The 27,929-nt window shown below is 38.7% G+C and overlaps 3 protein-coding genes across 5 annotated transcripts; 1 reads left to right on the top strand and 2 right to left on the bottom strand.

Annotated features, from left to right (window-relative positions):
* Positions 1–314: 314 nt before the first annotated feature.
* Positions 315–9,584, bottom strand: LOC105693982 (relaxin receptor 1). 2 transcript variants are annotated; one of them, XM_048657700.1, is made up of 22 exons: positions 9,297–9,584; positions 7,075–7,194; positions 6,917–6,991; positions 6,742–6,856; positions 6,580–6,651; positions 6,421–6,492; positions 6,181–6,324; positions 6,039–6,107; positions 5,872–5,943; positions 5,717–5,788; positions 5,539–5,610; positions 5,131–5,202; positions 4,989–5,060; positions 4,836–4,906; positions 4,596–4,757; positions 4,385–4,530; positions 4,132–4,282; positions 3,906–4,035; positions 3,607–3,797; positions 3,332–3,490; positions 3,147–3,260; positions 315–656 (listed from the first exon to the last, which is right to left on the bottom strand). In XM_048657700.1, the coding sequence occupies exons 1-22, from the start codon at positions 9,382–9,384 to the stop codon at positions 640–642; spliced, it is 2,256 nt and encodes a 751-aa protein (XP_048513657.1). In that variant the 5' UTR covers positions 9,385–9,584; the 3' UTR covers positions 315–639. The 2 variants fall into 2 exon arrangements, with proteins under 2 accessions (XP_048513657.1, XP_048513658.1); XM_048657701.1 differs by lacking the exon at positions 315–656 and having other exon boundaries at positions 2,348–3,260; positions 6,181–6,312.
* A 121-nt stretch (positions 9,585–9,705) lies between these two features.
* On the bottom strand, positions 9,706–11,315 carry LOC105693992 (steroid receptor RNA activator 1-like). Its single transcript, XM_012414283.3, has 3 exons — positions 11,152–11,315; positions 10,245–10,751; positions 9,706–10,159 (listed from the first exon to the last, which is right to left on the bottom strand). The coding sequence occupies exons 1-3, from the start codon at positions 11,168–11,170 to the stop codon at positions 9,948–9,950; spliced, it is 738 nt and encodes a 245-aa protein (XP_012269706.2). The 5' UTR covers positions 11,171–11,315; the 3' UTR covers positions 9,706–9,947.
* A 78-nt stretch (positions 11,316–11,393) lies between these two features.
* On the top strand, positions 11,394–26,862 carry LOC105693991. 2 transcript variants are annotated; one of them, XM_048657698.1, is made up of 15 exons: positions 11,394–11,558; positions 11,799–12,204; positions 12,287–12,427; positions 12,503–12,719; positions 12,804–12,929; positions 13,512–16,762; positions 19,745–19,900; positions 20,030–20,198; positions 20,280–21,183; positions 21,259–21,576; positions 21,654–21,852; positions 21,932–22,128; positions 22,202–22,327; positions 22,428–22,574; positions 24,964–26,862. In XM_048657698.1, exons 2-15 carry the CDS (start codon positions 11,835–11,837, stop codon positions 25,048–25,050), a joined length of 6,408 nt encoding a protein of 2,135 aa, XP_048513655.1. In that variant the 5' UTR covers positions 11,394–11,558; positions 11,799–11,834; the 3' UTR covers positions 25,051–26,862. The 2 variants fall into 2 exon arrangements, with proteins under 2 accessions (XP_048513655.1, XP_048513656.1); XM_048657699.1 differs by lacking the exon at positions 19,745–19,900.
* Positions 26,863–27,929: the final 1,067 nt, after the last annotated feature.

The following is a 27,929-nucleotide window of genomic DNA, read 5'->3' as shown; positions in this document are numbered from 1 at the left end:
GAGAGATATCGGCTGCATTTTAATATCTTCTCTGTAATAAATAGAAAAAAAATAACTTTCACCAAATATTTTCAACTCTAAGCGATGAAATAAATGAAAAAAAAAAAAAAACAATCCTCCGGAGAAACCGCGATCATCGACATCTGCATGCTAATCGCCAACAAAAAGCGCGTTACATTCGGACCACCATTTTTCATTCCTCAATAGAGATTTGATTTCGTACTACTTCGCAAAGATATGACACAAAATTTACCTCAACAACGCTCCCCTACTCAGATACCATTCACAGGTTAATTATCGGTGCTCATAATTGATCGAAAAGGGGTAGGAAAAATCTGAAAGACCGCTTTTCCATTTTATTCGTTCAAGGTGATTCAGGTATACAATATATACCAATCCGTCAAAAAGATCTTACAAGTCTCGATAAAGATCGAAGTGAACGTCGCCAGTTTTTCTCTCTCTCTCTCTCTCTCTCTTTACAGAATCCGCTCAGTAGTCCAAGGACATCGGGTGGTGCTCGTGACCAATAATTTGCCACCACGTGCTCCCGTTCTTCCACGTTATCCTTTTTCTCGAAATATCCTCATCCGTCAGGATTAGGTGCGAGATTGGTAACAACGATTTCGTAACGCGCAACTCTCACGGTTTCGAATTTTCTATGAAAACAAAACGAAGTCAAATTAAAAAAGAATACTCCGTCTGTCTCGTTGCGGTTTTTCACGAAAAATAATCTGGAAAAAGAAAAAATACGATTCTAGCACCTGCAGCACAACCAGCAGCGGGGGAGCCCGCCGCGTAAGATGAAAGTGAAAGGCGCGTAATATCTTGATTTTATGTTCGTTTTCTTTACGTATGTGTACATTGCATATACTCGTGTACCCCTCCCCCCCCCCCTGCATAATATAAAGAGAAGCAAAACGTACGTGGAATTGGCCTCGCAAGGTGGAAAGGTGGAGTACGTACGTGCGGTGATGTAGATACAGGTAGTTCTCTGCATCCACGGTATGCGATCCGGAGTCCGGGATTTTATAATTGAGAGATAGGTACATCTGAAGAGGTCGATCTTTAATTTACAACTCGTATAGGTACATATTCCATACGGTACGGCGCAGATCAGACACGGCGTTTTCGTACACCGCGAAACACCGTGTGCCGCGGTGGAGGAATACGCTGGGCATAAATCAGCGGAACAGCAGCTTACTTATTGGTAGTGCGTTATCGAGAAACGCTTCGGAGTCTCACCGTCGCATCGAATGAGAAAATAAAAGAAATAAAACGAAAAAAAAACGGAAAGACACAGGGACTCCTTACCGCGATGGCCGGGCACGGTCAATTAATTCGTTGTTTTTTTTTTTTTATCATCCTGGCGATTGGGAAAAATGATTTTCTTCTTCCACCATCTTCGCATGTTTCCGTAATTCTAATGGAGCGTGAAATATTATGATAGTCCCGAGCTTTTACGATCTTATCGATTCCACGATGGTTAATGGAAAATAAAAATATGCGAGAATTATAATAATGAATCGAGGGAGTTGAATTGGACAGTTTGTTTTCTAGTGGACGTGTAACCGCCGTTGAATAAGTATGTAATATAAATGGGCATCTCGGATATAGGTATCTGATCTTGTAAGACGCGCTCGTTAAAACGGTAATCTTTGTACACCATGGGGGAAAATTTATTCGCTCTTACAATGGCATTGCCATTAGGTATGTAAGTACGAAATCCACCTACTAACGCGTCGGTGGATCGTAAATCTATGATATCTTTGTCAGATACGACTTAGCCCGGAGCGGTGCATATAAATATTATTAATTGGTTCATGTGTGTGTGTAAGTATCCGGCGTCACACGTGCTCGCGTCGGGTGTATTGAAACAATTTCAGAAACAAAAAAAAAAAAAATCCGCGTAGGCGTGAGCGTTTTGCGAATATCACCTATAATCTACGCGTATGAAATCCAGAGGGTGTGCTGCTGCGCCTTGAATTCGAAAAAAAGGATTCGAATCTCCCCGACTCTTGGGAGCCTTTCTCGCTCTGCTAGTTGGCGCCGCGACGCCGTATTATGTGTGACGTATAGTATTTTACTTTACGCCGCAGTTACTAGGATTATAACTCTTGCCAACCAGTTGTGGGAAACTTTGAAGACCTTCGAAGGTTGCGAGCTCGAACGTAGCCCCATGCACAATGCATTTGTGTTGCAATTCAATTCACCTGCACGTTCACTTGCCCGTGGAGCAACTGCGACGTACGTTCATTTTACACCGCTAATTGGGGAGGGGATAAACACGATGTCTTTATCAAATCTGACGACGAAAAGTTGCATCGGACGTTCAATTAATTAACTAGTTTCACTTCGTTCCCGATATCGGTCGATCCGGACGATGAGGAATAATATCGCCCGGGTCCCGGGACGAATCAATTTCGTTTTTCAATCCCGTTTCTGTTCAATAATCGAGGGCAATGTACGCGGAGAAATGTTTTCCATGCACGGTCAAAGTTACTATACCGTACACACGTATATGTGTATATTATATGTACATCGTAATATTTGTCTATGGATATACTGGATGGGGTATACCTAGAATCGAAAGAGCCTGCGGACTTTGGAAGTTGGAAATAGGATAACGGTACTCGTACCCACTGGGTGCTCGTCATAAATTATACACACGTCATGTGGTATACGTTGAGTGATATAGTTCCTCAAATATATACATAACTGAGAAGCCACTTCCGAATGAAGATTAAAAAAGAGATCACATTCAATCCTACGTGTGAATGTGGAAAGGTAGCAATCGAATGAACATTGTAAATCGAACGGGCCACTTTTTTCAGAATATGTTTGAACTCGATGAAACTTTTTCGACGTCCTCAAGGGCCCCAAGCCATACTCAGACCACTTATTAATGTCAAAAGTCTACAGTTATAAATGCTATGATACATGATTTTTTGATTAAATTGCAAATTGTGCAGACAAAAAAACGCCAAGCTGTAAGCCTTAGATCGCATACGCAAATTTATCCGAATCCAAATATCCATAAGTTTCAGCTTCTGATTAATTTTTTCAGCGGAATTCAGCGCATAATAATCGACAGTTTTCATAAAACAATTTTTTTTCATTTTTTCATCAATTTCAGGCCACTTTATTACCGTCGTTCGTCATGACGTAACGAAATCCTGGAACGTTCATTTCAGGATCTTTGTTATCTCTCGACATAGCGTTCATCACATTTTTGTTGCTCGATGCTCTCGATATCTGCGATTCTGTTAATGAAGTAGATTGAAAAAAAGTTTGTGCGATGCTCAGAAAAATCGAATATAAAACATGACGGTACCTTGTCCAGACTGTCTCCTGCTGACGAAGTTGCGGATTCTTCCAAACCATCCTTCTCCCAATATCTCGCGAAACTTAGGAGTTGTGAATGTGTAGAGTAAGGGATTTACAGCGCTATTAACTGGTAGGATGAAAACTACGATCCAGGCATGAAGATCAGCTGTGTGAACATGAAATAGTTGAATAAAAAAAAAAAAAAAAAAAAATAGATACTAAAAGTCCCCAGCAAGTGCGATTTTTAAATAGTTCGCACGTGAAATTCACACGGAAACTTACGTGGAACGGGGTAATTGGTCATGGCGGCGATTTTCAGGATAATAATCGGCACCCAACAAGCGGCGTCTGTTAGAACGATGAAGAAAAATCTTAACGCAAATTCCGAGTCTCTGACTGCCAAGGACGTCGCGTGTCGCGTTCTCCAAATACTCGTGAACATTCCGGTATACGCGTATCCGATTACCAACAACCTTTTTTTTGGAATTCAAGTTTTAAGTTGGCTTTTGCGTAAAATCAAAATTCCATAAGATTCAATTATAGTGAAATCGATTAACGTCGGTCATTATTTCGCTACTCACCCCGATAAATTTAGTCCAAGGAAAATGAAGGCCGAATACTCCCAACCAACGAAAAAAGGGTTGTCTATGTGCAGAGGAAAGCACAGTCCATTCGCTCCGTAAAATCTAGTGCTGCTTCGCCAGTGTATGACTAATAATAATTAATCGGAAGACGTTATTCCTTCTGAGTGGTGTAGTTTTTTTTCGTTCTCATTTATTTTGTTGATTTTTATTTTTTCTAATTCACCTGGTACGAATGCAATCGTTACACCGGTAACCCATATAACGATCATTGACGAGTAGGCATCCCGAGCGGTCAATGGCCGATGTTTGCTCAAAGGAGATGCGATCAGCATGAATCTTTCCACGGACATGAACGACAGAATTAACACGGACACCTTGAATATGAGGAGATTATTCGCGTGATTAAATTTTTTCCCCCGTCGGTAGTCAACGAGAATCCGAATTCGAATGACTTTTTTTTATCATTTCATTTCTACCTCGGAGGAGATCATTGCCAAGATTCCAACTAGCGTGCAGTTCCAGGAGCTCATCCAATCGTTGGCCATCAGATTGTAATTGTTGCGGAATTCCGTGTCTTTTATTGCGATTATCAAAAGATAGATACCCATCAGCATATCGGATACTGAAATGGAAAAATAAATTTGAGAGCGATGAATTCTTCGCTCTTCTTCACGGATGAAATTTTACCTGCTAAATTTCGGATGATTATGCTGAGCACGCGATTTTCATCTCTCGCTGTCAGCCTCCCCCAAAGGACCAAAGTATTTCCCAAACACGTTACGCAAGAAATACCCCAAACAGCAGCTCGCAGAATCGGCTTTCCTAGCAGATGAGATAGCGAGGATACTCCTTTTGAGAAAATAGCGAAATAGAATTTCGTTATGGTCAATTTTTAGCATTGCCGGACTTATAACTTATTTTATTTACCATCGGTTCTAGGTCGGCACACTTGGACGTGGGGTGCGTAAGTTGTACAGTAGTGAAATTTTTTGAAGTAACTAAAAAAAAGATGGAGATCAACGTGGGTAGGTGAAGTAATTTTCATTTGATACGATTTTGCTGGAAAACAATTCAACTTACACGAAGTATAAATTCGGCAGCATCGCGAACATGTTTTTATCCATATTGTCAATTTCGATTTCCTGAACATCTCTGCGCAATGTATGAGAAAATAATCAATAAATCATTCCTAAATCAACTGTCTTCGAAAATTTCAACTCACAGAGATTGAAGAGCTTGCAGAGGGCGCAAAACAGATATGGTCAAATTCTCAATGGGATTAAAACCGAGTCTCCTGTAATTGAGAAATGAAAAACAAATATAGTTTATGAATCGGAGAATTTCTCTGTGCGTTTATCTGACGTAGCAGGAAATACGTGATATATTTTCAACTTCACTCTGGAAAATATTGCGCGTGTTGGATTTTCTTGCAAACAGCTCAATGAATGCAAACATTAGTAATAACACTTCAGTCACGTATGAAGATTACAATATGATCTGTGTGTGGATATACGATGCCATATTCGTCATATCACGCAAGATTTTCATATCTGTTTTTTTTTTTCTTCATATATTTTTCCTTCATCCAAAATGAATATATATTTTACATGTATCAAAATTCAGAACTCACAATGTCTGCAAATTTCCCATGGAAAGAAATAAGTCTGTTGGCAACTTGACGATCCTGTTGAATGCTAGATTACTGTAATGCAATTTTTTTAATTCAATATTCCTTTGAATAATGGAAGAGTAATGTTCTGCGTGTAATAATATTTTTATATATTGCTGAGGAAAAAAAGGATATTTACAGTTCGGAGAGTTCGTGTAGATTCCGAAAGGCGTTTTCGTGTATCGAACGAATCTTATTATTCTGCAAGCTCCTGTAACGATAAATGTTATAGATGAGAATTTTCCTTCATGTTGAAAATAATATTATACATTTTTTTTCTATAATTATATTCACAGTCCGGTGAGGCTTGGTAACGTGGACAATAAATTTTCTGAGATCTCCTCGATTTGATTCATGTCCAAGTACCTGTGGAAACGCAAAAAAAAAAAACTGGAAGTTTAATACCATGGATTCGAACTCAATATTCACCAAGTCCATTTGTGTAAATTATTTGAACTTACAGATCCTTCAAGCACGGAAGATAAGGAAGTGTCAAACAATTCGAACATATCATATTCTTCGTCAGTCCTCTGGAATAAATTACAGAATATAAACCTATTTAGTTCCATCAATTTTTCTGAGGAATTAAAAAATAAATCTCACATCCACTCCAAAGTTGATTGATTAGCGAAATCTGAGAGGTCCGCAAACTCGATTAGATTATCCTCGATGAGGAGCATCTCCAAGGATTCTAAGCCCATGAAATCTCCTTTATGAATTTCATTCAGTCTGTTACTGGATAAAACTCTGTATGATATTTCAAGTAAAAGATTATCACGACGTTTAAAAAATTTGCAACTGTAATGAGATGTGAGTTACGTATGTATGTAAAATTCAACTCACAACCAGATCAGTTGTTTCTGATTTTCGAAAGCACCATGCTCGATATGTATTATTCGGTTCTCGTTCAAGTATCTGAAAACTCAATATTCTTCGTCACATTTATACCTGCAGATGGTTAAAAATGGACGAATTACGTACGTCCGTTAAATATCAACTTACAAAGATCTGAGCTTTTTGTAAGGGCTTAAGTTTTTTCTCAATACAGCTGTTATAAAATTACCCCGCAGTGCTCTGTAACATTGAAAAAAAAGCGTACAAATGAATTATCGCTGCTTTTTCTTTTTTTCTTTCAATAATCACCACAAATATTGAAATACTCAAATTTTTTTCATTCCCTTAGACATGTTTCCGGGAATCTCTTCGTATCCAACGTTTTCGCACGATACTTCACACGTGGTGTTACCGCAGTCGCATAGTTCGGGGCATACGAAAACTTCTGTAATCAATCGGTGGTCTTAAAAATCAAATTCAGCAGATGTTTTTCAGATTCACATACCCTCTGTATCAGACGGTACGCATTTTGAGGTCGTTCGGTTTTTGAAAAAGAATCCCCAACTCCCGGCGGAGTCAACTGCGTTGAGAATAAGTCGTTAGAGATTTTTTTCTCTCTTCTTATTTTGTGTTTATTGAAATTCATTATTTTATCGAACTCACAGCATTCTTCTTCATTCTCGTCATCACCGTTTGGGCAGTCTATCAATCCGTTGCACCAAGCGCTTTGGGAAATACAGATCGTGCAATTCGCACACGGAAATGTTCCCTTGGGACACTTGTCTGTGAACACGTTATGGATTTTAAAAGTTCTTCAACTCGCATGACATTGACTTTGATTTTCAAATTACAAAGGCATCAAATTTTACGTAATTTTCACACAGTTGCGTATGCATTATATCGATGTATTACTCAATGACACGTTAGCAGAAATATTGAAGCTTTGTTATACAGCAAAGCAGATTATTTACAGCCTTTATAGATAGTATTTATACTATTTTACCCCTGAACCAACAACTCTCATTTCTTTTGTGTACTCCAAGTCGCTCCAGCTCCATTGCAGAGTCCAGGTCCTCGAAGGTTGCAGTGACAGGATCTGAATTTTCATTTATGAGTCCGGTCATTATGTACAAAAAAAATACGAAGAAAAGGAAATAAACCAAGAAGAGTGATTTTTGATGGTTGTTATATTGTTGTTTTCCACCCCCAAATTAAATATAGGCAATTCTGGAAACTTGAGCTTTCACAAGCCCCTCCCTTAACTATGTAGATCGAAAAATGAGCTTTTTGATTCATTTCCTTTTCCCTATATGTATTATATAATGACTGGACTACATTGACTAATTGATTACGAATTGAATTGATCATGTATTCATATTTGGCGAAGCAGCAAAGAATATCATCGCTATCAACGCGATGATCGGTTGACAACTGCCGGATAATGATTGACTTTTATTGATGTTAATTCATTGACCGGTTCACGAATTGGGGATGACGTTTGTGTCAACGCGTGGGCACGGGGTGTTATTCATTCATACGTAGTTGTGACTTTTTTTATAATTTTTTTTCCTTAGTTTTATTAATTTTCCAGTACCAGCGGATACCGTTTTTTTTTTTTTTCATGAATCTAGGCCCCGCTGATCTTTCATTGCAGTTTATTGTACTGCAGAATTTTTGGTTTGAACTTTGCCACATTTCCTGGTACCTAACTGTTATTTAATTTATTTTTTTTTCCAAAGCAAATGTGTTTTCATGATATGGTGGTGAAGGCTAAGATCGCGGATCATGAATTTTATCGTACAAGGGATGGCATATTCGAGTCGTTAAAAATGTGCAGCATAGAGATCCAAAGCCAGCATATTGAATGTCACCCAGTAATCCTTAATATTGTCGATAAAGTCAAGGTTTGTGAAATATTCTATTCGGTTTTATTTCAGCCAGCGGAAAAACTGAACGCAATAACTTTGCGTAAAGGGTAGAATTCAAATACACGCAGCTTCATCGTGATTTGTTTGCGTATCTCATCGAAACTGCATCATTATGAATGTAGCCATCGTGTATAAAAGCTTGATTGCACCGCAATCAACTATGAAGAAGTTTCATATCCCCGAGATCTATTTTACTTCATCATCATCCTCCAGCGAATTAGACGTACGATAATCACACAAATTATTGCTATTCGAATATCAGGAAAATTGGTATGCGAAAATATTTCTCATTTTGAGCATTTTGTAAAGGGAATCAATAGATTGTTTACGCGTTTAAATTTGTATAGAACGTGACTCCGGTGTACCAATTTCATAAACCCCATATCAAAGTGTACACTTTATATCTGTATACATACTATACATACCTATATATTTTATAGTATTAAGAGATCAATAGATTACAATTTGATAGCCAATAACTATATTTAATAATTGTAAATAGAAATATATATAAATATAATTTAATAGTGTAAAGCTATAGTCTGCACATAGAAAGTTATAATTACATGTATGGGTTGATGAAAGCACAAAAGCGTATTAATTAGTCTGAAAGGGAGAATCCCGCCCTCATGCAACGCACATTTCCTCGTGATTACTAAATAAGAGTCTACGAGATGCGTAATAGTTCAACGATACCAAAATAATTCAACAATTTAAAAACAAACTGAAAAAGGTACCTAATCAAGAACGAAAACTTGGGAAAGTGAATACAGTGCCTTTCGCAACTCGTTTCACAATAATTTCGTAATTATTTCACTGGGTAGATATAGGTAAAGTTTTTTATGTTTATACTCGATATACATTTTCTTTTTTGCCCTTGCTGACTGCCCCGAATTTTTTCATTCTCCAATTTCTGATAGAGTTCGAGATGTAGGAAATCAATCTTGAATCACTTACCTTGTCCAAAGTAGTACATCAAACCAGAGAGAAGGATGAGAAAGGATACCAAGGATATTCCGACTTTGGCGGTGTGTTTATACTTCATTCTGGAATCGCGCTACTGTTGATCAATCCGACAAAAAATCCCTTCAAATTTCAAATAAGTCCCGGAGGAAGTCCGCGCCTCGCGCCGATATACTTTAGACTGCAAGCGCTCTGCCCCTTCAACACATTCGCAAGCTCTCATTCTGCAGCGCTTCGAAGCACGCGCCTGCAGTTCTCGATATATGAATGCATAATTCAAGTAATTCAGGAAGACAAGCTGAGGTCGTTTCAATCGAAAACCTCTTCAAAAATTCAAATTTAATTGACGCGCCGTTAACTCGCAGGATGAATTGACGTTGTCATAAAATGTAAATGAAGTTTATCTCATTCATTTCTGCTCCTTTATTTATATTCAATTACAATTTACTTCCAGTTCTACAAAATCACAGTTTCTGGTTTTTTATTAAGATTTAAAGTACGGAAAGAGTAAAAAGCTCGTTAGTCATCGATTCTCTAATATCCTGAGGACTGGGATTTATATCTCTCAATTATTGTTATTATTTTTATACACCGTATATACATACATATTTGCATATTATAATCAACTGAATTCCCTAGAAGTAATTATTCGGTTAGGGTTGAAGAAGGCTCTGTGGGAAGGAGATAAGGACACACGGTTTCATCTGCTGTTGGATTTGCTTGTTGCAAACGTTGCTCTCGGGAAGCCATAATTATGTGCCTTATTACAGGAATCCAAGGACTGCATAGCGTAGCGTGATCAACCATCAGAGATACGTGGATCTTGTCTGCAGTTGGTACATCTTTGTTTCTCAGAGCTGAAAAAAACAGATCATGTAAAATAAAGACACATGCGTGATTGAATTTTATTGAGATAGCAAAGAAATTGATCAATCTGCTGACCATTAGATAATTCGAGAATTCTCTGCTGTATACTTTCATTCAGCTTATCCTCTGTCCAAGCGGTTTTCATTGGATTCAATCTGCGCCGAATGTCATCTGCCTTGTTCTTAAGTTCCTCATTTGCATTAATCACAGCTTCAAAGTTTTCTAAAGAGTCTATCAATGCCTGATCCTTGTCGATTTTTATGATGGGATCATTTGAACTCTTCTCTATACTTCCTGAACTTGGAGTTCCAAAGGGCTGATGAGGAGCAGTGGTTAATTTCACTGAAGTAAGTGGAGGTGGAGGCATGTTGGCTGGTGGAGGAGGTAATGACTGATAGGGGTCAAAGTTGGAAGTTGGTGGAGTGGATCCCAAAGGGAAAGCAACTCTTTTGTTTAAAACTCTCTTTGTTGGAGTAGTTGACAAATTTGGGGACTGTGAATAAGCCCACTTAGGAGGATCATTCCATCCGGCATCATGCGAAGAAGCCAAGGACTTCTGTGTGGAAATGGGTATTGGCTCTCCTGTACAAAATGTATGAAAACACTTGTTGGAAATCAGATAGATAATATTGATTGATACAAGCCTGACCGGAATGATTATGTAAATATTGTTGAACTCTGCAGCTGCACAGATAACTTGGTTAAACAACAATAAAATAAAAACTGAAATCTTTGAGGTGGTTGTATTAATCAATTTTTATAATTTACTATAAGTTTCCAGGTTCCACACAAGCCATATCTTATCTGAGTTTAAAGTTAACGACATAATTTGAGTAATCATAGAACATTGCTACGTCTACAGTTACGAATTGACGTTCTAAACACTTGGCTAGGTTGTCCCACAGAAAGATATAAAAGAACAGGTTGGAGGTAAGTTTCAATTATTATCAACCCTATGAATGCCATCAAGTCCTTATAATACCTGTAGATTTTTCTTCCATTGTTGATAAACGTGAGAAATAAACAATCACTTGACAGCAAGCCCGGTGAAAATACTATACTGTCATTCTGCCATGTCGCAGGTATCGTTTTCTATCGAATACAGTCAGAAATTCGTCGACAAATCGACTCTTTTTGCGAATCGAATGATCGACATCTATTTTTGTGTTTGGTTTCTCTAACACATTTGCCGATATTTTATTCATGCCAAAAATCTGACCGAAGTATTTACCCGAATATCTACGTGGTTACGCTGATTTTAGCATCTTTCTGCTTCTTTGACGTTGCGCACAGTGATCAGCTTGCAAGATTAAAGGGACTAAACGATAAGCTGTCTGCACTTCGTCTGCTTGCTGTCTGCTTTTCGTCTGCTCAGTGATTTGGAACCTTGTAAGTACACACTGTTGACGATTGAATAAAAATTCAGAAAATATTACTCGTTACCCTAAAAATAGTTCAACATATTTCTGATATTTTCTGGCTTCCTCTCAGCAAATTCAGTAATCATGGAGGTCTAACCTCAAACTATTTATTCATACTTCTCACGCTCTAACCGCGCTAGTGTTATAATTACATATTTGATTTTGATTCACTGATTGGAAAGTTCATCATTTAAATTTATCATTTCAGTTTTTGGAGTGCTAATCCTGATGACTATCAGCCAAAATGCCAGGGAAAGTGAAAGTAAAAATACTGGCAGGTCGGAACCTGCCAGTGATGGATCGTTCTAGTGATACAACAGACGCTTATGTTGAGATAAAATTCAGTAATACTACCTACAAGACAGATGTGTGTCGTAAGTCTTTGAACCCTCAGTGGAACTCAGAGTGGTACAGGTTCGAAGTAGATGAAGCAGAGCTGCAAGATGAACCCTTGCAGATCAGGCTCATGGATCATGATACTTATTCTGCCAATGATGCTATCGGCAAAGTTTACCTCGATTTGAATCCTTTGCTTCTACCTGGGACCCCACTACCTGTAAAAAATATGTGGACTCTTGAAGCTTCCATGAGTTCCAGTTCTGGTACTCAAGGAGGTAAATAATTGGACTCAAAATATGTTGTATACAGTTATATTAATTTTCGCAGCCCAGCTTCATGTGGATTCCTTTTTCGCAGGCTCCGTAATGACTGGGTGGATCCCAGTTTACGACACTATGCATGGAATACGTGGTGAGGTGAACATTATTGTGAAGGTTGAGTTATTCTCAGACTTCAACAAGTTCAGACAATCGTCATGCGGGGTCCAATTTTTCTGCTGTAAGTTCATATTTCAACTGCTCTTGGCTTATGAGCTAGATATGGTTTCTGAACATTTGAATTTTAATCAATTAGCGCCTATTATACCACACGGATATCACGCACAAGTGATTCATGGTTTTGTCGAAGAATTGGTTGTCAATGATGACCCCGAATATAAATGGATTGACAAAATTCGAACCCCTAGAGCATCGAACGAAGCTCGACAAACTCTGTTCTTCAAACTGAGTGGAGAAGTTCAAAGAAAAATTGGATTGAAGGCCTTAGATCTTGGGGGTAACGCAGTCATCGGGTAAATTATATTTCATAGATCTGGTGTGTTCATGGATCCGATTGTGAATTTGAAGGTTTCACGTTTTTCATCTTTCATCCATAGATATCATCAGTGCTTTGATCTAGAAGGAGAATCTGGAATAGTTGCTAGAGGAATCGGCACTGCTGTTAGTCTGGTTAAAATGCACGATGTGTCTAGCGTGCCTGTGGAGAATATGACTGCTGAAGAGTGAGTAGATTATATTATTCATATTCGGACTTATTTTCAACCATACGTATGAAGCGGTATTTTAGCGGAATAGAAATTTATTTTTTACAACACGAAAGAAAGCACCTAAAACTCGTATGCTGTGTATTAGGTGCAGCGATTGTAGGGCTACTTATGTTTTCGTTTAGAATGTGTTAGTTGTGGCTGAGCATTTTTTCCACATTAAACTGTTGGCTTATCAGGGAAGATTTTATTGGGGGCGACGACTGATTTCCTGGGCAACAGATTAGACGTTATTATTAGAACGGATTTTATCTCGCTCCGCATTGTTAAATCGATGAATGTCCTTTCATTATCTCTGAAAACAAAAAAATCTCAGATGATATTATTACGAATACGTCACTCATTATTGAGCGTCCACCTAGCTGAGTTGACAATACTCGGCGCAAACAAGAAATCTGATTATATTTTTGCATAAAACCTACTGCGCGAAACAAATAAAGTTTTACTGAACTTAACTTCCCATCCTCTGCTACATCAGAGACCGATTAACTCAGAGTTCTTTTTGTACCCCAATTCCCGCATCCGTTCACCCACCTGCAGGCTTGCACTGCTTGGATTACCCCGTAAACTGAGTTTCGAATGCCTTGACGTAGACGAGAGTGTACCCCTGCTTTCTCGCTCCCCCGAACCCAGCTCTATTCCTTTTTTCTCTGGATTCCAATCGACCAGAGTCAGCACTAAGTTTCCTGGCTACGGAAAAAATTTGAAGAAACGTCCAAAGCCGATGGTCGTTGTTCCAAATTATCGATCTGCTGGCTCAAGTATTAAAATGCTCAGACAAATGTCACAACAGCCGAGCTATGGCAATTTCCGTAGAAGCTTCGATTCAAGTCTCTCATTGTCAGAGGACCACGCCGACGAAATGTCTCTGAGGTCGATCCTCGCGCAAGAAGATATGCGGGGTGAAGCTACTGGCAACAGGTTTTCCAGGGGTTTGAAAAATCTACGGTACCTGCCACAGAATATGCTCTCCAAAAGAGTAAACCAAATAAGGGCCAGATTTTCAGACACTTATGATGACCAAGAAAGTGATCTGGATAGCAGCTTTTCAAGCGCTTGGTCGCTCAGCTCCGAATCAGTGAGATCTTCGATTTCAGATCTCTACTCTCTAGGAAGAAATAAGAAGAATACACATAAAAGGAATTCCAGCGATGGAATCGCCGCACTCCTCATCAGATCGGTCCATGCAGGACTTGCCCTTGACAGTGTAATGGAAGACCACGAGACTCCGGCGCCATCGCCCAGTAGAATTATAGATTCTTCGGAAGTAGAAGATGCAGATTCGAAGACAGATGAACAAAAAAGCTGTCGGCGAAAGGGTATGAAAGAGGACGGCGATGCCGGACAGCTTTCCGCGTCAAAAAAGTTTGCTCAGGATTTAGCTAAGGGCATCAGGATTTCTATTTCTACCTCAGAATCGGAAACTGAGAGTTCCGAGGAAGAACCTTCGGAATCCAGCACCAATTACAACATTCTCGACGACTCATTGACTACCGGAGAACCCCGGACTTCTTCAACGGTGGCTGTAGATCATCCAGATTCTAAAGGGACGAAAGATGCAAATCAGGGAAATTTTTTTAATTACGAAGGAACTCTGAGCGGAGAGAAAAAAAATGTTTCTGCATCCAGTGAGCCGAGTTCATCGAGCGGCGAGAGTCGAGGATCGGATATTTGGTTCGATAAAAGAAATTCTAACGAAGAGGCAGAACTGCTTCCTCAAAATGATCCAACGTTTGTTAAGAACTTTGGAATTCTGGATATCCCGCAGGTCGAGTTAGCGAACGATTCTAATTCCAGCCGCGATTCAATCGGATCCATTGCTCGGGAAATTATCGGTGGGATGGAATTGACGGAAATATCTAACGGCGACACGATCGCGATCACATCAAGTATGACGGCGAAGCAAACGGAGTTCCTCGAAAGGCAGGAGCACTTCGATGACCTCGAGGACTCTAAACCCGCAGCGGCTAGCACTCCGACCGAGGAGAAAGGATGCGATAACTTTTTTCCAGATGTTAATCCTTGGGCGGAAGTGAAAACCGCGAATCTGCAGAGATCGGTGAGCCTCAATGAAAGAGCTACCGGGAAATTTACAACCCCGTGCACGATTGGACTGAAAAAAAAGTCCGAGTCATTTAAGACTGAGCCGAAAAGAAAATTGAGCATTTTCAGAACCCTAAACTTATCGCCGAGTCCGGGTAGACGCAATCTTGGTAGCAGGGAATCGCAAGGAGAGGGTAAGTTCCTCGACGATTCTCCACCGAAGTTGAATGAAATTTCTACCCTTGGCGAAACTACGCGAAAGAATGCTCCAGCGAAAGAAGCCAACAGAAACATTCTACCCAGAAATCAGGATAAAATTAAAAACTTCGTTTCGCGCGGGGAGAAGTCATCGGAAAAACGAGAAAAGTCATCGAGAAAAGTGGAAAGGAATGAGACCGTCATTTACCGCGGAGCACAAAAAGATTTGCAGAGGACATCAGTTGTGTCGGGGGAAAAAGAAGTTACCGAAAGGGTTCTCTCAACGCCGCAGACTTTGCCGAAGCCGAAACCGATTTCCATCGTAGTCGCAGCTCCATCGGTAGAAGATGATCACCGTCACCTTGCGGTACCTTTATTAAAAGTAACGGACGCGAATACTAGAAGTAATTTCACTAACGAAGAGTCCGAAAGCTCAAGTGAAAGGATGCAGCGTCTATCTTCCGTTTCCGAATCAAATCTAGAGGCAGAGAGATCTCGTCATCATAAACATAAGCAGCAGTGCATGCTTGAACTGATTAAAATAATCGACACTAAAATGCTCGTCCACTCAGCGGTCAGTCACAATGGAAAGGATTCATCGAAGAGCAAAAAGCGAAGAAAGGACAAGGTGGCCGCGAGCTTGAGTCCCTCGCCGGATTCGCTCCGGAAGTTACGAACTCGGAGGAAAAAATCCAGATCAAAATCACCAGAAGTCTCTTCTCTGCAAAGTTACGGAACCGGCTCTTCTATCACCCGACTGAATTGCTCCTCAGTTTCCTCAGGATCCCGGCATGCCCTACCCATTGCTTCTGATCCAAATAGTAACGAAGCAGCTGTTACAGTCGATAGGGAAAAGCACCCCGATGCATTTTCAGATATGAATGAAAATTCTCCGACCGTTCGTAATTCTGGAAGCTTGGATGTAGTCGGGAACAATTGTAACACCTCGGAAGAGTCGAATCCGCCTCGGGACGTTGGATTTCCTAGTATTTGTTTGCACGTCGAGGAATATGACCCAGAAGGCTCTTCCGAGGTTGACGATAATCGCGAAATCGCCGCTGAATCGTTAGCTTCAAAACCATTAAGGGAATGCCTCCCTGTCGATCATAATGATTATGACAATAATAGTGTGTCTAACGTAGAATTGCGTGATTTTGATTACCGATTAGAATCTTCTCGTTCGGATAAACGTTGTATCACTAACGTTAGTAATCAGTTATTAACGCCGAATAAATTGACCATCGTCTCGGTGGTGCGCAAAAGCCACAGCGAGTGTAACTTGAGGGAGGTGCAAGACGATGTTAATATTACTAACTCTACTAATACCGCTAATAAAACTGACAACTCGTGTGTGCCTTGCTATCCCGATCCTCCTAGGCACCAGACGGAAGGAGGCGCCCTGCCCGCTACCCCCAGCCCGGCGCCCCCAACGACGCCACAACCCCCGGGCTTAGCCACAAAAATGTCAAAGTCACCCGTTTCTAAGGCCAATACGGCTGTACCGATACACAGGAGATCCAGTGACTCTGATCTCAGTATTACGCCGAAAGGTAGGTGTCATCGCTATTTGCAAGATTAGTTAATTTTTTTTTTTCTTTATCATTAAAAATTTGTACGTAGATACATGACAATGCGTATGTTATTTGGACATCATATAATATAGATACGTTCGCGTGATTTGCCAGTTCAATTTTCATACGATTGAATATATTATCATGTATATATATTTATAAAGTAAAAGTAGAGTTTATACGATATTCACGTTATATATTAAGTAATACTCTCAGCCATATTTGCACCATGCTTTCACATTTATTAAACGACATTAATACGATTAAAAATAAAGAGGAAGGAGAGGAAGTAGATAAAAGTTCCCGATAGTAGGGTCTAGATAAATCTGGAGTTACTCGACGAATTTCTTTTCGTTTCTCTGTTTCATTACCAATGTTTCTCCCGGCAGGATATAATCGTAAACGTGAGTACAACTGATGGGAGAATGTGAAAAGAATTGATGTACTTTCAAATTTCTTTTATTTCCCTCGTTGTACGTCGCTGATATATGTATAGTCCGAACCTGTAACGATATATTATAATATGAATGTACGTAGACAAATACACAATCAATTTTAGCTGAATACAGGGATGAAGAACTCCAAGTTAGATTCACATGTGATATTCATATTTCTTTCGATAGTAACTCCTTTTTTACTTTTGGACAGGGGAGACAAAGAGAATACGAAAAGAAACACTACGCGAATTTTTATGTAACAAATATTAATTTTTTTCCATCTCTTTCTCCTAACAATTATACGTTCTATGTAAACGTCTTTCATTTCTCACGCTTTACTCATTACATTCATCGATTCTCACTACATACAGTTGAATGCTAATAGTTTCAGTTATGTGATAACAAACGTGTCTGCAAAAATTACGTTTATGTTAAATCGTCTAGTATTTTAATTTATAATCAGCATGACTATACGATGACTCTTCCAAAAATAATTATAGAACGATCTGAATGTGTGTATAATATTAACCATACCAATTCTGGATTCATTCTATCTTTCTCCTTTGGTGCTCGATATTATGCTTGCATATGGAAATCTGTTACTAATTGAAAACAAAATGTTACCACATGTAACATAAAAACTAGGGTGGGTTGAAGAAAATTTTATTTTTCTTTTTTCTTAGCATGGGGGTAGAATTTGTATCTTATAAAAAAAGGAAATTTTTCAAATGTGGAAATAATTTTTTACTTAATATTTTGAGGTAGCCTATTCGTTTTTTGAATGAATAATTAATCAAGTGAGGCACTTCCAGCAAAAAAAATTTTCCCACCTGATGATTACTCGATCGATTGCACGAGTAGATGATTTTGGCTTTCAGATTTGGATTCCTGAGCTGATGATATGTGAGATTACTCTTGAAGAAGCAAAAAAAAATTCGCTTTTTAAATAAAAAATAAATCATTGTTTTAATTCGGTTTAATATGCTTTTCTTACGTATTTTGACCTCAGGAATCCGATTCTGAAGGAAAAATTGATCTATCTCTAAAATTGACCGAGTTATCGCCAATTTTCAGCTTTTTGGGGTCAAAAATAAAAAATTCATTTTTTAGTCTATCTTAATGTAATTTGAGCTCAGGAATCCGAATCCGGAAGAGAAATTGATCTATCTGCAAAAATGGCCGAGTTATCCCCATTTTTTCGCATTTTTTGGCATAAATTTGAGGATATCTCGAAGGGAAAAAATCGTAGCTCAATTTGGACAACGGATTCGTGTTCCTGATGTCAAAATACATAAGAAAAGTGCCATACGATCAATTTTAGAAAATAAAAATTTTTGGCCAAAATTTGAAAAAATCGTAAGGGGTACCCCTTGGAAAAATCTCAAATTTTGGCCAAAAATTTTTATTTTTTTTAATTGATCGTATGGCACTTTTCTGACGTATTTTGACCTCAGGAACACGAATCCGTTGTCCAAATGGAGCTAGGATTTTTTCCCTTCGAGATATCCTCAAATTTATGCCAAAAAATGCGAAAAAATGGGGATAACTCGGCCATTTTTGAAGATGGATCAATTTTTCTTCCAGATTCGGATTCCTGAGTTCAAATTACATGAAGATAGACTAGAAAATCAATTTTTTATTTTTGACCCTAAAAAGCTGAAAATTGGCGATAACTTGGTCAATTTCAGAGATAGATCAATTTTTCTTCCAGATTCGTGTTCCTGGGGTCAAAATACGTAAGAAAAGTGCCATATCATCAATTTTTTTTAATAAAAAATTTTGGTCAAAAATTGAAAATTTTCCAAGGGGTACCCCTTACGATTTTCTCGTAGAGATTCTTATTTCGAAATTGCCTATCGACACTGTCAGCGAGACCGAGTGGGGCGGACGTTGATTACCATCGACGAAGTTGCGGCTCCAGAACTTTGCCGAACATTATGATATTTACACCGAAACGAGGGTTCGCCGTGAACTCCTATTGGTCGATACACCGTACTTATCCTCGCAAACGGATAATATCCCGGCTAAAACGGATAATATCCCGAGCGGTTTGTTGTGAGACGTCACCTCTGCTCAGCCCTGAAGGTGACGCCTCAAAACAAACCGCGCGCCCGTGGCTACCTGACTCCAGCCAAGCTTGGGTTTGCTGTTAAATCGAGAAATTCGTTCGAATATTTCGCTCCACACATAAATGCGATGAAGCAAAGTGGGTCTACGACTAAAACCACTCGATATGTCTTATGATTTTTCTGCTCCCAACAGCGAATAATTGATGATTATTCTTGAAAACCCAAAAAGAAATCGATTATTGAGCTAAAAAAATTTTTTTAGCTGAAAGTACCCCACTTGATTAATTATTTATTCAAAAAACGAGTGGGCTACCTCAAAATATCAAGTAAAAAATTTTTTCCACATTTGAAAATTTTTTTTTCAACCCACCCTAATAAAAACTAATAATTGCCGTAGTGTTGACATAAAGTTTCAACAACTTCATAAATCTAAAGGCCATGCAATGTAACTGCAGGTAACTCATTAACCGGAAGCGACAGGTCTTCTATGGGGGGTTACCTAAGACCCGTCCCTGCGGTCGTTAGACCGATGAACCAGGAAGCACTTGACATGCTAGAATACCCGTTCATTACCATGCAGCAATACCCACCCGGCTTTATACTTCATTTAGGTAAGATCATGGCTCATCGGTAGACGCTTTTTGCTATCCAAAGCGATGCTCAAAATCGGCTATACTTTCGCACACCAATTTTTGCGACTGAACAAACTCGAGAATGAAAAGACGAACCGATAATTTTAGGCGGTACCGTTAGCGCGAGGTCCGTAAAACTTCTAGAAAGAATAAGTAACCTGGAAGAACCGGAAAGTCGGGATGCATGGTGGACCGAAATTCGCATGGAAGTTCGATCTCACGCGAGAGCCCTCGCCTGCAACGTTGTCCTTGGATATCGAGAGGAAACTAGCATATGGTAGAACGAACTCTTCGCATTCAAAATAATTGTAGATCTAACTGAAAATTTCCTGGTAACCAGACGGTGCAATTTTTTTAGCGACGACGTCTGCGTTTTAAGTGCAGCTGGTACAGCGGCGGTAATAAATTTACAAAACACATCGCAGGAACTAGAAAATCCTATGATAAGTCGTATGCACCCCAGAGAAATTACGACAACGTCACTGGATAGAACAGATTTCGAGAGGGAGAAAGCTCAACAAAGTAAAACGGCCTCGGCTGCCGCTACGAAGAATGAAAAAAGTGACAAAAATGAGAAAGCTGAGAAGGCTGACAGAGCGGAGAGACTCGATAGGAGTGAGAAAAATGATAAGAATGACAAAAACGAAGAAGCTGTAGCCCGTGATGTGAACGGGGAAACTAATAAAGGCAAACAATCGGAAACTGAACATTCAACGCCACATCTTCTTTCGATTCCGACGAGCACTTGCAGCGTTTGTCACCTACCGTATAGCGAAAATAGCGTACCTTTTAGGGTGAAAGTACTAAAATGCGCCATTTGTAGACGAGGAAAAGTTCCCGACATTCTCTTCACTACCATCGAACTCCCTGAAAGTATTCCAATAATCGGAAGGGGTTGCTTCGTGCAGGCGACCGTATGTAGACCGAAAAGGGATCTCAGGGGTGAACTGAACGCCAAGGAAATTTCGGACGGTCTCCCATTCCTCGAATACGAGCTGCACAGTCTCCTGTTGAATAAAATCAAGGTCAAAAGTATGAACGCCTTGTTCGGTTTGAGAGTGCAGGTCTCCATCGGAGAAAGACTCCTCATCGGAATGGCAACTGGTACTGCAGTTTATTTAGCACCCCTTCCAACCCCCGCAGTTCCGAAAGTAACAGCGGGAAACTCTTGGAACGACGAACAGAAATTGGCTGACATTCAAAAATCCCTGATCGACACCGTCAAGAAGAACCGAGAATTTTATCAGCTAAAATCTTTAACGGTTCGTAGACTATAGTCGCGAGTAAAAAAATCATCTCAGTTCAAATATTCATCGGGATTTTTACTCTGAATTCAGGATTCGGAAAATGGTCGTACGGCTACTTCCGATACGGATGACTCGGAAGAGGAAATGCCGGAAATTGATTTGGGCGTAGGCAATAAAGACGCGTGTGTCTTGGAGGTCGACGATATGGAGGAGGTCGATAAAATTTCAATGCTCATGGAGAGCAGACCACCTGAAGGTTTCCACGTCGTCAATACTCAGACAATCCCGGGCCTCGAAGACCTCGAGATCGTTAGAAACCTTCAAATGTTCACTCAGCTATGGCGCGCTAAAATACCCGTCGGTCAGCCTGCCTCGGTGTCTACGAAATATTTTGGAAGATTGTTACAGGTGCGATCATTTTTTTATTCTTGAAAAAATAATTACTGGCGTCCTCGTGAAACGTGTCATCGATGTTCCCATTTTAGAGCGTCTATTTTAAATTGAGAAAAATGGTACCCTGTGCTCTTTGCGATCTCCAATTCAAAGTGGAACTTCCGGAACCGGATGAGATCCAACTGTCGGTTGTTGGCATGGCTCTCGGGCTTGGCGAGCCTACTAAAATGAACAAGTACAAAAGAAAAATCTTGGCACACTCCATAAGCAGAGACCAGGTTCAAAAATCAGGTATAGAGATTGAAAAAAAAAAAAAGAGAACAAATCTTTGGTCACTTGATTGATATGTGAAAACGATGATTATTCATAGATGACAACGACCTCATATTCAGCCTCGACGAAGATAACGTTGTACCTGAAAATTCGGCGATTAATTCGGTGAGCAATTTCGTAATGCCAAACGTTTCTGCGTTGCATTCGACCACACCTACCGGAAGTTTCGTACAGCGTACTCGTCCTCGATCACCCTTAAGAGCGAGAGTACACACCTTGCATAAACACAGACATGTGAGTTGAGATGAGATAATAAAAACGAGCGATGTGCCTGCGGGGCGGATCTTTGAGGCTTTTCAATTTCTAGGTACCTCTGAAGGAGAGATACGGCGTAGACATAACACCGCTGTCTTATATGCCGGGTGGAAAGATCGAGAGGTATCTTGGAAATTTGAACTTTTTCTTCATCAGAGAAAGTACGGCTATACGAGAGGTGAGAACTTGAAAATCATCCCGTTCGTTCGAAGTCTTCTTACGCTCTGTCGAAAAAAAAAAATCCTCTCGTAATTTCGCTTGATTTTTATTGATTACAGGGCGGCGGGCTTAGCGGATTTGTTCATAGCTTTGTCACGGAAGTTCTTGCGATCGTTCGAGCTCATGTGACCGCACTAGGAGGAAACGCCATGGTCGCCTATTTTATGACCGAATGCGTTCTCGCGCACAGCCCCCATAAAAATCAGGTCAGTCTATATTTATTTGCTAAATTGTTTCCTTTGTATAAAATAAACCTTTATTACGATGCGGAAAATTTTTAATACGAGTTAAATAAATTTCGGGGGAGATTATTCGTCCGAAATTATTATTCGAGCGATGATCCAAAGATCCTGGTGATAATTCTGCGCGCATATTATTTTAATTTTACATTAACGCGCGGAACGTTTAAGTAATTTGTCATTGAAATTGGCCTGCGAGGAGATAGATTGAATCAATAAGATTACCCACGTAGACTTTCGTTGAAGTCAACCTAGTTTAATGTGCAGAGCTGGAGATGTAAGATTGTCTTGTTTATTTAATAGTCTGTGGAGAAATAAAAAAAAATTGAAGAAAAAATTCATCCCCCGATCAGATATTTATTATATTTATCATACACATATTTATTACTTATTGCGCCCAGACGTTTGACCTCAAAGTGAATGCGATCTTCCAGACGATCAGCGAACTTGAAAAATTCAAATTTCATTATATTTTAAATTGCCTTTTAGATGTCGTTTCACATTGGTCATCGGGTTGATCGCTTTCGAATCAAACGAATGAGAAATCATTAATCGAATCTCGTTAATCAATCCAATATCGGAAATCGCAATATGAAGAGAATGAAAATTTTCGAACCACCCTTTATCTCTTCGCTCTGTTCACATCAAGCGATCTTAGTTGCAATTCATATCACGTAGTCTTTCGGTGTTTTCTTTGAGCTTAGAATCAATTTGATCTTGATTTTCGTACACCTACTACGTTAGTACAGGGTTCTTGGCACGTAAAATGCAAAAACTCTTGTTTCAATCCGGCGGATAGAATTCACCGACTGACTGACTGCGAGGTGGGAAAGGTGAAGAGAAACGAAAGGAATAAAATTAAACATTGGGATTCAAATGGGAAATGTTAATCATGAGAGATGCATCATACGCTGCAATTTTTCAATGCAATGTAGACGCTCCATTTAAATCTACACTTTTGTGAAAAAGTTTTACACCTAAAGGAAGGGTTGATAAAAAATAATGTCAAACGCACCCATTAGCTAATTAAATTTTGAAACCCTCTTTACAAGGTCTTTATTATTCTTGCGCATTTTCTTGATCGGCAAGAAATTGTCACGTTATAATAATTAAGCAAAAATCAATCATTTTAACGCCGACGATTTAAATTCTAATTAAAGTTCTCACCTGCGCTTGTAGAACGCCTTTTGCATCGAGACGCCATGATAGATTGGAACAATCGTTCAATTTAGTCAAAATTTACTTCTCTAGTCCGCACAAAGCTCAGTGCTCGTTTTTTTCCCGCAAACATGACTACATGCACGTTTTGTGGATTGCAATTTTCGTTTTCTTGATTTGTTCATTTTTTTGGGCATTATTTTTCTCGTTATTCGGAATCGACCACGAAAAATTTCAACAAAATGCTCGACGAACGAGGTAAAAAAATTAGTGGTACGAAATTAAAAAGTACGCCAACAGTTACCCGTCGACGTGTCACAAAAAAAAAGAGAAAGAAATGAAATAAAATAAAATACCGGTACACTGTGATCTTTGTCGTGTTCTTATTCCTGAATTTCGGCGTTAAAATTTTGGCGATTAAAATTCTTCTGTGCTGAAATTGGCAGGGAAATAAATGAGCGAACGTAACTCAAATTGTGGTCTAATTTTACCCTTACAGTATACCCTTAGCCCATTGTAATTAACAATTAGTGTCAGTTGAAGATGTCACTGTATAATAATAACCGGACTGGAAAGTTACTTGTTGGACGATTTTCAGAAAATTTCGTAAGCATATTATTTGATGAGTAAAATGTTTTCGTGCGTCTACTACAAAAACGGTTTGAAATTTTCAAGGTGTAGATCCAGTGTTGTTTTGAGAATATCAATAAATGCGGTATAAATGAAGGTGATATTTTAATCAGGCGAAATGCCGTGATAAAATTTTCAGCAGAGTTGCATCCGACTTTACGATATCGTATCATCGAGTATCCGACTGCACCTTGAGTCACCATAGTTTCAGTAATTTCATGTATATGTAATCAAGTTTGTTCATCCGTAATAATCGTGTTGCCGTTTGTAATGAATGCGAAATGAGGTAGAAAGAATGTGAGTAAATATGCCTTGGAAATATCTCTACATACTGTGCGAGAAAGAGTGAATTACCATTTGATCAAATCTTCCACATCTCCGAGCACCCAGAGAAATTTCTTGGTTTCAACGAAGATTCTAGAATACCTTTGCCTGGTTTTTCTCAATTTCAACAATTCGTTCACAACCGTCGCGCTTACTCACATTCATTCCCAGGTGCCGTCAAATAATTTCTGACTTTTTCATCTACATAAATCTTCATAAATATTTCCACACCTTTATTTTCCAGGGTCAGTGCTTGATAAACGTTGGCGGTGATGTAGTTTTCGTTTCTTACTTCGCGGAAGATAAACATCAGGGTACCTCAGTGGTCTGACATCAACTTCCATCTTCGGCGCCGCCCTAGCCGAACGAGAATCGTGGTCCGTTCTCAATCCTCACAACGGTCTTTGACTTTCCAGATATATCGGAATCTACAGCTGAGGATTCGTGAAAAAAAAAAACAAAGAAAAAAAAAAAATAGGGGTCGAAGTGGCGACTCTAATATCTTACCTACCCACCCTTATCCCTTCTTTCTTCCTCTTAATCCGAATTTCACTACATTCTCTTTTATTTTCCTCTACTTTGCTTTCGTCTGTTTTCCACCCCGAAGCTGCATAACTGAAGCGAGTGAAGGTATAGTTACAAGGATTTTTATCTAGCTCAACGGGTAAGGCAATCACGATAATATCACAGTTGTGCGACAGCACGTTGATATTTAATATAAGTTTGAATGTATAGCAAGGATTATTCATATTATGTCCGCGCTCTGGGAATTACTTGAAGAGTATGCAATAACGAAATAAGAGAGGATCGGCTTTCAGGGATTTGGGGGAGGTTTTCTAGTCCAGCAATAAAAAAGAAAAAGGAGGGGAATTAAAATTTAAGAAAAAAATTAAGAAAAATGGTGCTGTTTCCAAATAATAAACCGACGTTTGATAGTGTACCCGATCATTAATACCTATTACGCGTAGTTTTTCATGTGAATTATACATGTACATCGTATGAATTCTATTTTTAGAAAATTTCTAACTTAGAAATAATCAACCAGTGGGGATTTCCCGAACGCTCATCTTACACCTACTTATAATTTTGATTAAATTTTAATCTCGATTTTTTTTTTTGTTTTTTTGTCGTGATCTTCGGAATCAAAAATCGTTGAATTCGTTGATCGTATTATAATTGCGACAATCGTGCCAAAATCTGCCGTCATTTTTAGAGCCTGGAAACAGAGAGCGAAATTCTGAGGCTATTTCCAATTTATTTTTTTGACAAAGCTAGTATTAAACCAAATCATAGATTCGCAATAAGATTTGCTCGGTGTACTTTGCTCTCTCTTTCTCTCTTCTTTGATAAAAAAAAAAAAAATATCACGCTCTCTTTGATTAAAGTAAGCAGCCATCGTTTCATGTATTATTGAGTCAGGAAAAAATCAACAGCGACAACAGCAGTTTTTTTTCTTTATCGATTCTGTCTCATCATTTTTTTCATCTGTTAATTTTCTTGAATATATCAGACATCACGCAGACGTCTCGAAGTCCATTACAATAATAGGCTCAACAAATAGTTCATTGCTAGATTCTCCATAAAACTTTCTCAATTATCTGCAAGTTTAGTTGCTCCAAATTAGATCGCTACGTCGTCATAGCCTGCGAAATAATGAATTTGGAATGGTGCTATATAATTATAATGACTACACGACACCCGAAAAATGGGCATTTAAAACTGTAAGCTAATCTATTAACAATTACGAACGACGAGCTCAAAGGAAATACAATAACGGATAAAATATAAAGAGAAAGAACGGAAAAATAAGTGAAATAATAATGTGAGAAAAGCAGAAGAAAAAAAAAAAGAATTAAATCACTCAGGTATTGTGACTGTTAATTAATTGTGCGTGTGGGTTTGCAGATGATTAATTAGAACATATTAATGGATCGGTTTCAATAATATAACCCCGATAACGGGGAATATTATTAACGTAATTGCATGAATATTAGATCCTAGATAAGTTTACCGAATATAACATACAATAATTATAAGTTAAATGATCGATTGTAATATACACATTATGATGTTCACATGTAAAAATATACCATCTGTTCTATAGTATAAGAATAATACATACCCCATCAGGATTACGCCAATACGATTATGATTTTTAATTTTTTCTCAATCGATTTTCGTTTTATCGGTTTATTTTCTTATCATAGCTCAATCGATTTACACAATCCTTCGCTTTGAATTTTTTATTATTGATCAAAACTCAACCGTTCAATTTATACCACCTATTTACGCAATCGAATCTTTGTGTGTATCATTTGGAACTTCTGAAAAGGATTCAATTAAATTTCCCGAAATACATATCGATACATCGGTTGTAAAAATATAAAAAGCCGATCGATTACTGTACGATAATTATATAAGTGATACTCGCCAGGAGTTAGTTGCATAAAAATATCCAATTTATAATCGGTGTATCGTGCAGTTGATCTTGTGACGTAAGGTGATATTTTTTTTCTCTCATTACGAAAGGATTTCTCACTCCACTCCAGTCCTGTTGATTTGTTAATTTTTTTTGTTTATTATTTCAAATCGCTACTTTACGATAAATATGATTGTTTTTTTTTTTTTTCTGTATTTCGTCCCGGTTAATATGAATTCAAAAACTGTTCGAGGGTTGATTTTGTCGCCTCATTATCTCTCGAATTTTGTTCAACAATTAAAACAGCTTTGTCACTTTATCATGGCACCTCATTTCTTGAACTCTGTTTTACCTCATGAAATTCCTAATTAAACCGCGGAAATGAGAAAGCTAGCAAATTTTCTACTCGACGATAATTATTTTCCAGACTGGAAGATACGGCGAACGGGATGGAGGATACAATACATTGTACACGTAACTCGATTGCTGATGGAATTGATACGTATGTATAGGTATGTACTTGCACACTCGTAAAATCGACGCTCTATCGGTGTCATTTATTGTTTTATACATATTTATACCCCTGAAGCTCATGCGTTGCCTGATTATTATTATAATAATCACGTAATTTCAGGTACCAGAAGTATAATCAATATTCTCGAAACACTATAAGATGTATTTGACAGCCTGTTAAAATTAGCTACATATCTAGCTGTAATGTTTGGAGATTACCCCGAAATTCCGTAAGTTTGAAAATTGGGGATGTCCTAGGATCGTCAATTTCGTGAGAG

This window comes from Athalia rosae, chromosome 6 (genome assembly GCF_917208135.1).
Source record: "Athalia rosae chromosome 6, iyAthRosa1.1, whole genome shotgun sequence".
Taxonomy (NCBI): domain Eukaryota; kingdom Metazoa; phylum Arthropoda; class Insecta; order Hymenoptera; family Athaliidae; genus Athalia; species Athalia rosae.
This window is presented reverse-complemented; position numbering and strand designations above follow the sequence as displayed.